This window comes from Myotis lucifugus, unplaced genomic scaffold, assembly GCF_000147115.1.
Source record: "Myotis lucifugus unplaced genomic scaffold, Myoluc2.0 scaffold_3236, whole genome shotgun sequence".
NCBI classification, from domain to species: Eukaryota; Metazoa; Chordata; class Mammalia; order Chiroptera; family Vespertilionidae; genus Myotis; species Myotis lucifugus.
This window is the reverse complement of record NW_005874284.1, coordinates 1-16,642: the sequence shown is the minus strand read 5'-3', so window position 1 is coordinate 16,642 and position 16,642 is coordinate 1. Positions and strand designations below refer to the sequence as shown.

The 16,642-nt window shown below is 54.2% G+C and overlaps 1 protein-coding gene across 1 annotated transcript; it reads left to right on the top strand.

Annotated features, from left to right (window-relative positions):
* Nucleotides 1-3,589: 3,589 nt before the first annotated feature.
* Nucleotides 3,590-13,404, top strand: LOC102422576 (PAX-interacting protein 1-like; the record flags this gene model as incomplete). Its single annotated transcript, XM_014450689.2, is given in 13 exon segments — nt 3,590-3,739; nt 4,469-4,606; nt 4,977-5,098; nt 5,533-5,717; nt 6,550-6,593; nt 8,392-8,462; nt 9,480-9,582; nt 10,396-10,564; nt 11,960-12,060; nt 12,967-13,101; nt 13,173-13,248; nt 13,330-13,358; nt 13,360-13,404. Coding segments are annotated over 13 exon segments (1,368 nt in total), but the record flags the coding sequence as incomplete, so codon positions are not given.
* Between the last annotated feature and the right edge of the window lie 3,238 nt (nt 13,405-16,642).

The following is a 16,642-nucleotide window of genomic DNA, read 5'->3' as shown; positions in this document are numbered from 1 at the left end:
CTTTAAATAGTAAAGAATAAAAAAAAGAAGTAATGGACTGCTAGTTAAGTCCCCAGCTGGTCAGGAGCAGGAGGCTGGCTCTGGTAAATACTGACTAGTTAAACGTGCTTCATGGTGCATCATGCTGTGACAGGAGAGGAGGCTGGGTGACACAGAACTGCAGAGCATGATTACTCATCAATATGTAGCTCCTTCCTCCTAGACCACACCATCCTATTCTGAATTTACCACAAAGTGTAAAAGGTCAAAGGATTTGAAAGGCTGTGAATTAATGAAGATGTCTAGGAGAAAACTCCCAATTTAAGTTCAAAGTCATCACTTCAACCTCTCTTCAGAGAGAAGATTCAATAGAAAGCTACTTGCAATGGCTTTGGGTGCCAAAATGCTCTGAAGTACCAGAATTTCCAAAAACATTTACATGATGACAGGGGATCGGGCCTGTCAGCCCTCTCTGCCTTGACCACTCCCGATCCTGCAAGATGCTCTAGAGCAGTGGTTCTCAACCCTTGGCTGCACATTAGAATCACCTGGGAATCCTTTTAAAATCCTGATTTCTGGCCTCATCCTCCGGAAATTCTGTTTCTTTGTTACTAATGTTGTGGCCTCACCCCATAACAAAGAAACAGAATTTCCGGAGGATGAGGCCCAGAAATCAGGATTTTAAAAAGATTCCCAGGTGATTCTAATGTGCGGCCAAGGTTGAGAACCACTGCTCTAGGGAATCCTGGCTCCGGGCGAGGCGAGCGCTGTGCTGTGGGCTGCAGCCCGTTTATCGTGTTGCAGGTGTTAGAGCGCATTGGTCATTGTCGGTGTGACGTGGGTGCTGTGCGTGGGAAACGGTTTTCTGTCATGTGCCTTACTAAGCTGTGGGCTGCAGCCCATCTATTGTGTTGCACTGTGGCCTTTGAAGGAGAGAAAGTGACTGTGTTTTGCAATGCCACAAATCAGAACTGAGCTGGAAACTTTTTGAAAGATGAGTTGAAGTGGCTCCAGAAACATGTTGCATTTGCTCCCCATGAGCAATGGTGGTGTTTAGGCCCTGCAGTGTCCCAGGCATGTGGCAGGACCTAGGGGGTACATGAACAAACAGACTGAGGAAACTAAAGCAGTTGGAGAGAGAGCCACATTGACAGACCGCGAGGAGGTGCAGGGAGAGCCATGGGGCGGGGGTGGGGGCGGGGAGGGGGGCTGCAGCACAGGCAGGCATACAGCTGCAGAAAGGGAGGGACAGGCCGTAGGAAAGTGCACAGTCCTCAGGGTGGGGTGGGGTGAGGCGTCCAAGAGGAAAGGTGGGGGGTTAGTGGGGAGGCAGCTGCAAAGGCCAGGGCACATCTTCCTTATCCACGTGCCATGACACAAGTTTTAAGGTTCCAAGATCGTCCAAGAGGCCCACTGTTTAATAAGAGCAGTTTGGGAAAAGGAAGTGAGGGCAAGAACATTGTTAAAAAATACAGCTCCCAGCTGGAGAGCGTGTCCAGACGAAGGAGAGGAGAATGCTGTGGAGCAGTTGGGAGGTGAGAAGCAGAGAGCGCTTTGGAGTGACGGAGTCGGGGGAGTCTGAGGGCGCTGCCAGGAGACGGGGCGATTTCCAGCCAGAGCAGTGCAGAGCCAGCCGGTCAAAGGCGACAGTGGGATAAGGTGTTCTGACTTCACAGTCAAGCAGCATACCTCCCACGTGCTTGTTCTGGGAAGACGGGCAGCCGGGAATGGGGCCTGACCGGGTGGGAAGGGGCTCCCACATAGATTAGACGGACGAGGACGCGGGACAGGACGGCGATCCAGGAACACAGCACAAATGAGAACGGTGCCAGGAGATGACGCGGCCTCAGGTCGCCGCGCTGCTCCCGCCTGTCACCTGGGGTGGCAGGTGGAGCCCAGTGTCCTAGCTTCATCATGAGTCCCACGGGTCAGTTCCACACTGACTGCGGGAACCAGGTCCAGGAGGAAAAGAGCGAGTGGGGACACATTTAAAACCATCCCTTACCTTTGAGGAGTTGGGCATGAAAGAGGAAACTAAGATAGGCAAGTGGGTGAGCAGGGAGGCGGCAGCTGCTGCAGGCGAGGACTCGGCACCACAGAGGGACTCTAGGTTCTGGACTCGGAGGCTGGGGGCGGGGGTGCGGGGAGGGGAGGAGATGGGGGCAGGAAGCGGCCTCCATGGTCGGTAGGGGGGTGACGTCTTCTGACATGAAGACAGCACAAACCCTATTAGAGCACATTGGTCATTCATTATCAGTGTGACGGTGCTGTGCATGGGAAACGGACTTTCTGTCATGTACCTTATTAAACTGCGTGAATTAATATAGTAAAATAACTAAATTTCAGAAATAGGAAGTGAAGCAGAGTGTTCTGTGGGGCAGCCCTCTTAGCTGCAGCAGCTCTTTGAGTGTTGACAAAAGCTGAGGGCCTTGTAACCACCACAGCCAGGGTACAGAGCAGTTCCCTCGTCCCAAAAGCTGAATCTGTTTTTAAAAATAAATTTTGGTGCCCGGCTGGTGTGGCTCAGTGATTGAGCTTTGCCCCATGGACCAAGAGGTCCTGGGTTTGATTCCCCGTCAGGGCACATGCCCGGGTTGCAGGTTTGATCCCCAGGAGGGGGCGTGCAGCAGGCAGCTGATTGATGTGCCTCTCTCAGCAATGTTTTTATCCCTCCCTCTCCCTTTCTATCAAAAAATCAATCTAAAAAATATTAAATAAAGAGATAGATTTGGTATTCGCTAAGTTCTTTCTGATTCCGTCCCTACTCCCCCTTTAGAATAACGGTTCTTACTGGTGACTCCGCGCCCCAGGAGACATTTGGCAGTATCTGCAAACATTTTTTGTTTTGTTAATCCTCACTTGAAGATTTTTTTTTTAATTGATTTTAGAGAGAGTGGAAGGCGGGGAGAGAAACATCGATGTGAGAGAGACACGTCGATTGGTTGCCTCCCACACATGCCCAACCAGGAATCAAACTTGCAACCCAGCCAGGTACATGCCCTTGACTGGGAATTGAACCTGTGACCCTTTGGTCCGAGGGCCGGTGCTCTAACCATGGAGCATGCTGACCAGGGCTCTGTAGACATTTTTAGCTGTCACAACTGGGGGAATACTGCTGGTACCCCATGGGTAGAGGTCAGGGTGCCACCAACCCCAACCATGCACAGGGCAGCCCCACGACAGAATGAGCTTGTCCGAGTGTCTGTCGGGAGCATCAGATCAAGAGACATTCCCTCTTCTTCCCTCTGGGAAGTCAGAGTGACTGAGTGTGGAGTCCGTTTCCCGTCATCGGGCTCAGTGGAAAGGTCCATGAATATAATTGACACGGGCCTCTTTGCTTTGGGGCAATAAGCTGTAATATATGGTGGTTCTTTGAAGAGCTGTGTGGTTTGAGTTACAACAGCGGTTCTCAACCTGTGGGTTGCAACCCCTTTGGCGGTCGAACGACCCTTTCACAGGGGTCGCCTAAGACCATCCTGCATATCAGATATTTACATTACAATTCATAACAGTAGCAACATTACAGTTATGAAGTAGCAATGAAAATAATTTTATGGTTGGGTCACAACATGAGCTGTATTTAAAGGGCCAGAAGGTTGAGAACCACTGAGTTACAACTCTCCCTGTTGTGCACGTGACGCTGACTGTGCCTGGTCTCGTGCAGATCATCCAGGCGCACGGCGGTGCAGTGGACCCCACGCTCTCCAGCCGCTGCACACACCTGCTCTGTGAGAGCCAGGTCAGCGGGATGTTCGCACAGGTGAGCCCGCGGCCCCCCAGGCCGGCGACGATTGTGCTTGGGGAGGACTTACCTACCTCTAAGGATGACTCTCATGCCCTTTGTGGGAGGTAACTTTCATGCCCTGGTGCTAGGAGAGAGCAAGGAGGCTCAGGGTGTTAAGGGTGGGCGGGCCGCCCCCACTCAAGCTCTGGTGCTATGAGTACCTGGTGGGTGGCACCAGGATGCCCTCCTCCTGAGGGACTGTCCCCAGGGCCTGGCTGTACATGCCTCCCAGAGCTTCCCTCTCTTTCCTGAAAGAGGCCCTTGTTTGTACCAGACCTGCATTACTGTGTCAGTGATAATGACCTCCCCGATCGCCCCCCCGCCCCCCCCCCCCCCCCCAAAAAAAAAAGGAGAAATGCGTGGGGACTTTGCCTGGGGTTCTTGTTAGGCGCAGACCCGTTTTTCTTAAGTTGTATGTGGGGCCCTCTGTGTGCTTGTGGGAAATTTAATTTTCATGATCATAAATGTTCCTCATTCTATGAAGTTAGCCCCCAGGTGTGATAAGACTTGTAGCTTTCACCTCCACGGCAGGTGCTCACTCATGTTTGTTGGCATCGTTTCGAGTGGCGTTAAAATTAGTTCTTTTAGTGAATTGAGCGTTAAACATCATGGAACTCTGTGATTTCCAGTGTGGGCTGTAGCTTTGCCACCTCAGGTAGTGTAGCCCTGCAGTGACAGCTCACTGACCCCCTGTTGCCATCGCAGGCCCTCAGGGAGCGGAAGCGGTGCGTCACGGCGCACTGGCTCAACACCGTGCTCAAGAGGAAGAAGATGCTGCCCCCGCGCCGCGCCCTGCACTTCCCCGTGGCCTTCCCCCCCGGGGGCAGGCCCTGCTCCCAGCACGTAAGGCCGCGTCTGTCTTTGGGCCTTGGGGTCGGGCTCGGGCCCAGTCACTGTCTTCCACACGTACGGGATGTTTGCCTGATTCTGCAAAATTTTTGACACTGATTACAATTCCAAAATAAACCCCGTGTCTTGCACAAGAAGTGACCGCTATTGGGCAGCACTTTATCAAAAGTTGTATGTTCTCCACCCAAATCATCAGAACGAGTCAGTAAGGGGTGCAAAGAACTGACTGATAGTCACATGCCCTGGTATCTCCCATAATTCCAAAGAAAGAGTGAAAACACATACGTCCACATGAAACAACTGAAACGTGGAAAAAGAGTTCTTGTGTTAAATCGTATTTTACCGTATTTGCTTTTTCCCTTAGATTATTTCTGTGACCGGATTTGTTGATGGCGACAGAGATGACCTGAAGTTAATGGCCTACCTGGCAGGGGCCAAATACACAGGCTACCTGTGCCGCAGCAACACGGTCCTCATCTGTAAAGAGTAAGCGCGCCTGGGAGCCCCGATGCACCTTGGACGCACCGGGCGCGGGCTGTCTGCGCAGCTGTGTGCTCCTCAGCGATGCCAGTTTGGGGAACATGAGTGTGGAGGTCAGAGTGTGTGGAAGAGGACAGGGACACTCAGGGTCGCGTGTGCAGGCGTAGCCAGAGCACCTGAAGGAGGTGGGCGGGTCAGTGAGCTGCGAGCTACTTAGTTGGTCACAGGCACACAGAGACGTGGACAGTGGGTGATGTCCCGTGGCCCAGGGCAAGCTGAGGGACATGCCACCTGTTGGCCAGCAGGGCTCCCTCACCTTTGCTGAGATGTCCCTGTCCTTCCTGACAAACGAGGTGTTTTTACCGGCTTTCGTTGAAAATAGTCATTTGAACAGTAGACAACTTTAACGTTTAATCAATGTGTTCTCTCCACCAAAAAAGGCCAACTGGTTTAAAGTATGAGAAAGCCAAAGAGTGGAGGATCCCCTGTGTGAACGCGCAGTGGCTCGGGGACATTCTGCTGGGGAACTTCGAGGCTCTGCGGCAGGTCCAGTGCAGCCGCTACACGGCGTTCAATCTGCCCGACCCCTTTGCCCCCAGCCCGCACCTCGTGGTCAATCTGCTGGGTGAGTGGCTCCCACTGAGGTAGAGCGGCCTGGGTGCCGCCCTTCCTGTTCCCTCCTCCGCCATCAGTCCTGCTCCTGTCTCCTCTGCACTTCCACCTTCTCCCAGAGGCCACTCGAGATGGGAGGACATGCGGGAGCCTGGCTGTCTGTCTCAGGCGGGTAGCGTGGCCCAGAGAGGCTCCAGCCCTGGCACGTGCCCTGTGTCATGTGTAGAGCCCACGTCTGCTGTGTTGTCGCCTGGGGTTGACTTGGTTGCATCAGGTCGGGATGCACGCTTGCTGCTCCTCAGCCCCTGGTGGGGACCCACTGCAGGAGTCATGCCCGTGTTACTGCATCACTGAACTGAACTCAGAGAAACAGCACTCTTCCCCGGGCACTGGCTCGCGAAGAGGCTGTGGGGTGGTGAGCCGTGTCCAGCACCTTCACAGGGCACAGTTCTCCAGCCCTCGTCTGCCTCCCGTGACTTCCACTGTGAGGACTGCGGCCCTTCCTGCCGGTGCCCGAGTGCAGCACCGTCCAGGAACCCCTGGTCACAGGCTGTCTATTAGAGGCCAGCCTGGTCCCAGAGTGGGACTGGCGCCCGCTCTGACAGCTGTGCCGAGGCCTCGTGGCCTCGTGCTGGACACGCACAGCGGGCTGGACGGCGAGTGCTATCCCGGAGCACCCGCCCCTCGTCCCTGCAGGAAAGCCTTTCTGACTCCCAGTCCTTCCACTCGTCCTCCGCGTCCGCTGTGTCCCTGGGGGTCTGGGGATCGCCACCCCAGGAACCCTCTTCCAGAGGCTCTGCTGTTTGAACGGCATCTGGTGGTAAAAGAAACTGTTTCTTCTCTAGATGCGTGGAGAGTCCCGCTGAAGGTGTCGGCCGAGCTGTTGACGGTAGGTCACGTGGGGCTTCCCTGGCTGCCGCAGCGCTATGAGGTGCAGGAGGGTTTTGCCTTTGCAGATTGCACTCTCAGCAGCCTGTCTGACAACCAATGAAGGCTGTTGTCGCCTGTCAGGAACGTGTAGTGTCCCTGGTTCTACTTTCCCGTTGACGGTGGCACCGTCAGTCACTCTGTGCTGCAGTGAGCGCCTCAGTGGCACCAGGGACGGAAGGAGACGGTGTGGGGGTGGGGTGGCAGCGAGAGCCACAGGGCCGCCGGTCGGTGTTCTCGTGTCCAGGCAGGCCGTCCGGGGGTTGAGGTCTCTGATGCGCTGCTTCAGGGTGGGCAGCCCTGCCCGTGTGGGCCCTGTCCTCACTGGGAAGGCAGTGCCAGGGCGGGCATTGGCTTTAGCAGAGTTTCCCACGTGACCATTGTCATCACTCCACGCCGCTTCTCTGGGGGGCAGCGGGAGTCACTTCATGCCTGAGGTGGGTGGCAGTCTTGCTGTTCTCGGTAGAAGTGTGATTGAAAGGTTGAGGCTTACAGACATGTTAGCATGTGCATTCCCTTCTGTCATCCTCACGGATGTCGTGTCCTGTCTGATTCCTGCCGTGACCCTGTCAGTGCAGAGGTGAGCGTTTGTGCCACGTCACCCGCTAACTGGAGACGGTGCTCTTGCCAGGACTCGGCGGTGCCACCCGGGCCTGCTTGCGGGTGTCGATGCTACAACGTGATCTGAGGGAGCCTGTGGGCTGCTGGCTGCTCCCTCCTGCTGTGACCACCTGCTAGTCATGTGACTTTCATAACACTGACCAGCTCTGATGCGCAGCAAAAGCAGACATTCTCCGGGTTCTGGCGGTTGAAAGAAATGTTACAGAGGCTTTTACGATGAACACGGTCCCCACAGTCCCACCCAAACCTCTCTGCATAGGCTCTGAGATGGCGTCGGGCCGGGGTCCTTTGCGGCTTCACCAGTGTTAGGGCTGCACACCGTGAAGGCTGCTGTGCCGTGGTTGGTCCCTATTCTGTTTCTGTCCTTGCCACCAGCAAGTGGAGTTTGGAGATTAAATTTGACCTTGGGGAGTAGAGAGTTGAGGGTCATTGTCTTCTAAGGAGTCGAGCCTTCCTGCAGGTTCCGCATCTGGAACAGCTGGGAGGTTCCAGGTCTTGCGAGAGGCTCTGCGTGTATTCGGTGGTTCAGATCCTTTAACTGTGGGAAGTGCAGTGTGCAGTTAGTGAGAGTGATATTCAAGGTCGAGGGCAGAGGTCGGCACCCTGTGTGGGAAGTGCAGCTCTGGGCTCTGGTTAGTGAGGTGATGTTCAGAGTGTCTTTTTAAAAGAAGCCCTGCATTGAAGACATGAAGAAGGGGTGATGGGACAGTGGCTGCGTTAGAGGCCCTGTACGGGACACGGCTGGGACCAGGGCCTCCTTCCCTTGTAGGGTCTGCAAGCTCTGTGAGCCCTCAGGGGCGTTTCTGGTTCTGGGATACTGGGTTTTTAAAAATGAGGTGTAATTGCATTGAGTGCTTTCCAATCCCCAGTGGGCTGCGAGATGAAATACTTACAATGAAAACGGGAGCGTTCTGAGAAGGGATAGAAGGTGGCAGGGTTTAGGTTCTTGGAGTCTCCTGATGCTGCTGGCCCAGGGCAACCCATCTGTGCTGCCCTCCAGGCCTCCTGTGGGGAGGCGGGGGCGTGCCCTGCAGAGACTGGGGGGGGGGGCGGGGGGCTGCACCTGAAGGACCCAGAGCTCTTGGAAGCCACTGCATTACTTGGGAAGTTGATTGAAGTAAATCATATTTTAATTCCAGGTTGTAAGACCACCCCCCAAACTGAAGCAGAACGAAGTAACGAACGTCCAGCCTTCTTCCAAGAGAGCCAGGTATGCTCACACCTCCCTCTGGGCCATGACAAGGACGGTCACACCGCGCTCTGGGGGCTTGACAGGGCTGTTCCGAACTGGTGGCAGTTGGGGATGTTCCTGACGTTTTCAGTGTGAATAGGTCATGAAAGGGTCTGCTCGCTGATTCACAGCTTGATTGCGATGTTTCTCACTTTGTTGCTGGAGGTAAAGGTGAATAGGCTGTTGTTTTCTTTCTTATGAAAAACACACACCAAAAAACCAGTTGAATCTTGTTCTTCAAAAGTAGCACCTTACCAGCACCGCCAGGATACGGTGGCACCCCAGCCTCTCGGGGGGTGGGGGTTTGGGGTGGGGGAGGGGCGGTGGCGGTGGGGTGGGCGGCAGGGTGAGCGCACTCGGTGACTGGGCGGCCAGTGCCCGGCAGTGGTGCCGTCCGCTGGCCCGTTGAGGCAGCGTGTTGCCATCCGTGACTCTAGAAAACTCTCCTCCCAGACTCTACCTGGACATGGTTTACTGCTTGGAGGTCTGTTGCCGTCACCAGTTTCTTTTCTTTTCCCTGCTCCTCAGCGCTCCCTCCTTCCTGCAAATAAACTTAAGTTTTTTGTTACCTAGACTGTCTCTATTAAATATGAGCTAAAAATAGGCCTTGGAAAGTTTAAGGAAATTAAAAGGCTGAGGTTTAATTTAAAGGGGGTCCTCTGTGCTGCTGGTTGGGGCAGGCTGGAGCGGCAGGGACACCTCGCTGGCTCTGCAGGGAAGTGGGCGGGACCAGCGATGGGACCAGCTTGAATGCACACCTGCTCTTTCAGGCCAATTTAAACCCATTTTCAGTTGGGAGGGAGGGCCGTGAGGCAGAGGGGCCTTGAGCCTGAGCCGTGGGGCCTGCGTGCTGGGCGTCTGGGCAGGTGAGCCCCGTGTGGGGAAATAACGAGCACAGCTGGTCGTGCTCGTTAAAGCCACGGAAGTCCCTTGTCTTCAAAGAACTTTTTACAAGTAAACAATACACCCTTCATTCTGCTTCTGTTTGTTTTGTAGAATTGAAGACATACCGCCTCCCACTAAAAAGTTAGCCCCTGAACTGGCGCCTTCCGTGCTGTTCACGGGGTTTGAGCCTGTGCAGGTGCAGCAGTACGTCAAGGTGAGCCACCTGCTTGCGGGGCTGCACGGGGTCCTTCCTGTCCGCCGAGGACACTCGCCTCCTCTCTGCGGGGAGGCGGGTTCAGGTGACCGACCACAGCCACTCATACGGCCACCGGGCGAGGGTCACCCGGCCACCGGGCGAGGGATGTCCTCCCCTCCGGGCCTCTGCGCGGGACCTCCGTCTGCTCACAGTAGTTCCTGGCTGGAGGCCACGCGGGGCTGAGTGTTTGTGTTTTCACGAAAATTTCAAATAAACTTCTTGAAATAGCCAAGGGCACTGGCTCTCCTGGTTTGTGGGGGACTGGCTAGAGTCTAAGGAGGCCTGTGTCGTGATGTGTTCAGACATTTCACTTGTTATTTTTTTAAAGAAAAGAAGCAATTATAAATGCTACTGTTATAAACTTAGTATAATTTCATTTTTTTACCTTAGTCCAGTTATTGAGACCATTTTTTATATGTTTGTGTCTTGTCAGTTTCCATGCTATCATTTTTAAAATGGAGATGGTAGCTTACCTGTGCCCCCTGGCCACGCAGTTCAGCGTAGGCAGCTCGCTGTGAGGAGAGCCTCGTTCTTGCCTGTAGGGCCATGTGGTTGGGTCCTGGTGTGTGTGCAACCAACCACAGAAATGCCCTGGGGCTCCACCTTTCACTCGCACAGGCTAGGGGGCCGTCCTCTCCCACAGGCTGGGGGGCTGCCGGCTGCTGTGTGTCTCTGGCTGAGAGCTGTACCCTAGGTCTCGTCCTGGACGTGTTGCTCTGGGCCACACGACGCAGCTCCTGCTCTCACTCCTGTCTCTGTCTCTGCCTTCAGAAGCTCTACATTCTCGGGGGCGACATTGCCGAGTCTGCGCACAAGTGCACGCACCTGATCGCCAGCAAGGTGACACGCACGGTCAAGTTCCTGACGGCCGTGTCCGTGGTGAGGCACATTGTGACTCCCGAGTGGCTGGACGAGAGCCTAAAGTGCCAGAAGTTTATTGGTGAGCAGCGCCAGCACCTCAGCTTTAGTCTTTGTCCCAATGAAAGCAAACATCTCCCCTTTCTACTTCCAGTGTCAGTGTCTCCATCTCACACACTAACTCCGTGGTGAGCGCTCTCCAGTCTCCGGGGCTCAGCTTCATTTGTGCCTGGAAATGGACGTTTTAGATGCTTCACTCAGTGTGCCTCCGTCACGTGGGCCTCCGACAGGCCACCGGCAGGCCTCTGTCCCTTTTCCTTCGTCGGAATTCATCTTTCTAATTCCTCCCCTGCTTGGACATTCTGTCTCCTTCCAGCTTGCCTATCTGTGATTCGCTGCTGGCTTGATTCTGTGTTTCCAGCAGTCGATAAACTGCAGCCTTTCTTTGTGATTTAATGGCTCTTGCCACGGGCAAGCAAACTGGCTAAGAATGGTTGTCACATTTTTAAAGCACTGTTTTAAAATAGCGATATTTAACTGTGAGCTACAAGAGTTTTTAAAACATGCCATACCCGACTAGTCAGGGCCCTGACCTCTTTTCCTTTAGATTGTCAAATAAAAATGACAACAACCAACGCAACAATAGTGTCCGATGTGAATGCCCTGTCTTGCACCATAAAGATATAGATCATATAATAGAGACACATCTTATTGGTCACCTCACATAAGGTTGTGTGTGATTGGTTAATTCAGAAATTCTTATATACAAGTATAAGCACCTGATTTTGTAAACAGTCACTTTGGCCCTGGCTGGGTGGTTCAGTTGGTTGGAGCGTTGTCCTATCCACCAAAAGGTTGTGGGTTGACTCCCGGTCAGGGCACATACCTAGGTTGCCGTGTGTATAGGAGACAGCCAATCAATGTTTCTCTCTCACATCTGTTTCTCTCTCCCTTTCCTCTCTCTTAAAAAAATAAAAACACCCTTAGGTGAGAACTAATAAAAAAAACAAACTATTCCTTTGTAAATTGCTGTGCACTTCCATGTACTTAAAGGAACTATGTTTTTGGTAAATCAGTACCATTTGACTACTTGAGTCTAGTGTCCTCAGGTCACTGTGGCCACTGCACAGCAGGGACGGCTGCCCTTGCTGCCTGAGGGTGTGGAGGGCGGGGCCATGGTGAGGGGCGTGGCTTTCCCACGTGCCTTAGGAGGCTAAATAGGCTCTGGTCTGGGAGAGGGAGCCCATCTGCCTGTGGGGCCTGCGGTGGACGGGAGCCCGTCTCTCTGTGGGGCCTGCGGGTGGACGGGAGCTCAGCGGCGGCCTGTGGGGCCTGCGGGTGGACGGGAGCTCAGCGGCGGCCTGTGGGGCCTGCGGGTGGACGGGAGCTCACTGGCGGCCTGTGGGGCCTGCGGTGGACGGGAGCTCACTGGCGGCCTGTGGGGCGCGGCCGGCGCTGAGCGCTGCCTGTTTTCCAGATGAGCAGAGCTACCTGCTGCGGGACGCCGAGGCCGAGGTGCTCTTCTCGTTCAGCCTGGAGGAGTCCTTGAAGAGGGCGCACGTGTCTCCACTCTTCAAGGTGACCTGGCGCGGAGGGAAAGCCCTGAGTCTGTGCAGGCGGAGGCCTCGGGGAGAGGCCTGCACCCTGTGGCCCGTCCTCCTGGGTGTGCGTCCAGGGTGCTGTCGTGACTCTGGAGCGTGAGTGCCCGAGACGGGCCTCATCACGTGCCTGGGTTCTAAGGGCGTGCTTGCATAACCCAGTTGGCACAAGACGTCTCAGTTGGTTTTCCTGCGTTAACAGTAGCTGACACTATTGCCATTGAACGTGCTGGAGAAGGGAGGAGTCTTGTGAAAATATTAATTGCGCCTAAGTCATCCAGGCTAAGGATATTTACGTATTTGTTCAAGAGGATGCTTAGAGCCGTTTGGAATTTTTGGTGTCAGAGTGGCTAAGTAAGTAATGAGGATCATCTGCTTTTTACATTTGTTGAGGAGCCAGCTGAGAAATCCGAAATGATTGGCACTAGTGAGTTAAAATAGCCTGATTGGTTTTTCTAAATGTTCGGCTTATTTCCCCACGAGCACTTTAGAACAGTGGTGTGTGTGGTACACTTGGGAGCAGATGCTAGGGGAGTGACCCGTCACCGCCAGCACTTCCTGCCTGTGGGTCCACGGCCCTGTAGGCAGTAGGCAGGAGCTCTGTCCTGTCCTGATGGACAGACCATCATGGGTGACACGATGCTGGTTAGAGCTGTCACAGGAACTGGGAAAAGTGTTTGCTAGTCTCGCTTATGTCCCAAAGGACATCGTGCCTTAGGGCCGTGAGTTCTGGGTACTTCCCGTGATCCCGGTCAGCCTGTCCCTCCGGCCCGTGGCCTGGGGACAGCAGGCGTCTGTCAGGATCATCGGGAGGGCGTGTGTGAAAAGTGGTGTGCTCTAGAAGTCAAAGTGCTGGAAAAACATCGTGCCCATGTTTTTATTTTAGGCAAAATATTTTTACATCACTCCTGGGATCTGCCCCAGCCTGTCGACCATGAAGGCGATTGTGGAGTGTGCGGGAGGAAAGGTGTTGTCCAGACCCCCGTCCTTCCGGAAGCTCCTGGAACACAAGCAGAATAAGGTGGGCCCCGCGGGAGCCGCCGTTCGGCCGGCGTGCCCTGTGCAGGCTCCGACTCTCCCTTTCTCCCTCAGAGTCTGTCCGAGATCGTCCTGATCTCCTGCGAGAACGACCTGCACCTGTGCCGCGAGTACTTCGCCCGAGGCCTCGGTACGTGCTGCTCCCGGGGGTGCTGGGTGGGGCCCCCGCCCTCCGCCCTCTGCTCACTGGTGCTGTTTGCGGGCTTTTCAGATGTTCACAACGCGAGTTCGTGCTTCACGAGGGGTGCTCACGCAGACGCTGGACTACGAGTCATATCCTTTGTGAGGCGCCGGCAGAGCCCGCGCTGCTCAGTGGGGGTCGGTCCGTGCGGTAGGGCGTGGCCCCAGCCAGGGCGACGGGAGGAGAGGCCAGGGACCTCGCAGTCGGCGTCTTGTTTTCAGCGTGGGCATCAGTGCCAGAGCCCTTCTCCGCTCACAGCCATGTTGGGGAGGCCTGTTCTGTGCTGCCTTCGCTTTCAGAAGGAAGAATTGCCTGAAAAGTGATGTGTGTCGGGGGAGGGGGGGAGGTGACCAGTGGCTCAATGGTTAGAGTGCCAACCCATGCACCAAAGGGTCTTGGGTTCAATTCCCAGTCAAGGGCTCGTACCTGGGATACAAGTTCGATCCCTGGTCCTGGTCTGGATGCGTGCAGGAGGCAACCAGCTGATGTGTCTCTCGCATCAATCTTTCTCCCTCCCTACTCCCTCCCTCCGTTCTACTCTCTCTCAAAAAGAAAAAGGTCAATGGAAAAAATGTCCTCAGGTGAAGATTCACAAGACAAAGTGATTTGGGGGGTTTGGTGGTGTCATCTCAGGCCTTTTTTTTTATCCCTGTGGCCTGAATGCAGCCTAGTGCACTGTGCCCAGTGGGGGGAGCAGGTGTGGGCTGGCGGGCTCAGTCTGGGCTGTGCTCAGTCACCTGTGTAGCTTCACAGGTGCCCACTGGGCCACCGGCAGGCTGGTGCACTTGGGCAGGTGAGCCTGGTGTGGGGTGCCCCCTTCCCTGGGAGGGGCCGAGTGGCGGGACTGGTGAGCCTGGTGTGGGGTGCTCCCTTCCCTGGGAGGGGCTGAGTGGCGGTGAAATGGGAGGTCCACACAGTGAGCCGAGGCAGCCCCTGTCTGGGAAGCAGTTTTCCTCAGCAGCCTACGTATAAATTCCACTGACGTCTCTGCCGTGGTGCCTGGTCCAGAGCGCAGGGTCCTGCGGGCCAGTGTCCTGTCGGCCGCGGCCCGGCCTCTGCTCCCTCCCGAGCCTTCGTTTTCCAGCTGCTGCCGTAGGGACCAGCGTTTTAAAGCAGGAGAACAAGTGTCATTATACTGCATCTTTGAAGATGTGTGATTTTATTGAGGAACATAAATTATGTTTGTATTAAATGATTTAAAGAGCCCCATCAAGGTTTTACGATTAGCCTTTGTCAGGTTTTTAAACGTTTCCCACTTGATGGAGCCTGAGCTACAGGCGAAGGGCTGTAAATAGGACCTGCTGTCCCTAAATTATGGATTTGAAGATGCAAAGTGTTTTGTACTTTGTTTTTATTCCTTCCATGCTGTCCTTTTATATTGAACTCTGCCCACATTTTAAATAAATGTACTTTTGATCTTAGAACTTAGTGGTCCTTTGTGATTCCATCTTTTTTGCGTAACGTGTGTGATTTCCATCAACCTGGATCAATTTTAAGTAACCTCAAGGCAAAACATTTTCTAGTAAATTTTCTCCTAGGGAATATTTCTGGGAGGGACTTCGTAGAAATTAGTAGTCAGTGCCCCTGCCCCACGGGAACCACTCTCCACGACCCAGCGCCCTGCTCTGCCGTGCCTGCTCCCGCTCGAGCTGTCGGGTCTCGGGCACAGGAACAGCGGAGACCGGTGCCCAGGCCAGCACGGTGGTGCGCGCCTCCGGAGAGCGGGGAGGTCGGCCCTGCTGATGCCCGGTTCTGTTTAAGATCCAGGCCTTCGGGCCCAGTGGCGCTCATGCTGCTGTGGTCACAGGCCTGAAACCAGGAACTTGCCGTGTAAGTTTCTGAAATGTCTGCTTTGTCATGTTGAGGATCTGCGATCTGCTCGGGAGTCAACTTTTAATTGCACCGTCCCCACGATTTAATTCTTGAACACAATTTGGGGGACACGTTTTTAGAGATTGTTAACAGAACAAGCCCTACGTTGGGGACTTGTCCGTGTCCGTGTGGGGCGGGTGTCGTGCGCAGCTGGGACCTTGTTACTTCAGGTGTCTCCCAACGCTGATGGGGGGACCATGTGAAGTCACTTCTGCAAGTGGCGGAACTGCCACACGTTCTGTTTGAAAAGGAGGGACCCCTCGCCCTGGCTGGTTTGGCTCGGTGGATTAAGCATTGGCCCAAGCACTAAAGGGTTCCGGGTTCGATTCCAGTCAAGAGCATATACCTCAGGCTCAGTCCCTGGCCCTGGTCAGGGTGCATGCGGAAGGCAACCAATTAATATGTCTCTCACACCGATGTTTCTCTCTGTCTCTCCCCTCCCACTCTCTAAAAATCAATGGAAAAGTATCCTTGGGTGAGGATTAACCCCCCCCCCCACCCCCAAAAGAAGGATGGATCCTCACTGTTACTGTCCTCTGCCTGCCGTGACCTTGGTGATGTCACCAGAGAAAGTTCCCCTTTGGGCTCGTGCAGATCCACCCTGCAGCCGTCGTCAGGAATGAGTGGTGAAGGTCTACGTTGGTGGGTGTCGCTGCCTCCTCGCCTTGCAGTGCGTCTCTCCTTGTCCATGTGACACCCTTCCCTCGCTCGCTCACTCACCTTCCACGTGCTCCTGGCACTTAACAGCGGCAGCCACCTCCTGGTGCTCAGAGTGCGACCTCCTCCCGCCTCCCCTCGCTCCCCTGACCGCCTCTGGCCCATTCTCCCTCCATCCCGCCACTGCGCTCATTTCCTTCCCTCGAAGTCTGAGCAAGGTGTTCAGCGTCTCCTCGCCTCCAGACTCCTTTCTAGTTGCGCTCCCTGCTGTTGCACGAGCAGCTTCTCTGAAATGCGATTCTGATGGCCACACTTCTGCAAAAAAGAACGAAGTACCAAGTTGTGAAGTTTCAAGTCAATCTGACATCCCTAGCCCACAACTCATTTCCCTTAGTCACAGTTACGTCTCATTCTAAACTGACCCCCTTCCCTCCTGGCTCTACAATGACCCCCGTTCCCACCTGGCTCTAGACTGACCCCCGTTCCCACCTGGCCAGCTTCCCTGCCCACAAAGACTTACAGAGCCTTACCTGGTTCCTCCAGGGTTTCTTTGCAGCTTCAGCAGTAACAACAAAAACCAGGTAAACTAGACCATATCAAAATTTAAAACTGTTATGTATCATAAAACAAAAACAACAAAAAAAGACACCAATCAACAGTGTAAAGGCAACCCAGAAAGAGAAAATATTTGCAAATCATATGATAAGGGGCTAATATTGAGACGATATAAAAAACTACGACTCAACAACCAAAAAACCCCAACCTGATTAAAATCTGGGCAAAGGACCTGAATAGACTTTTCTTTGTATATTTA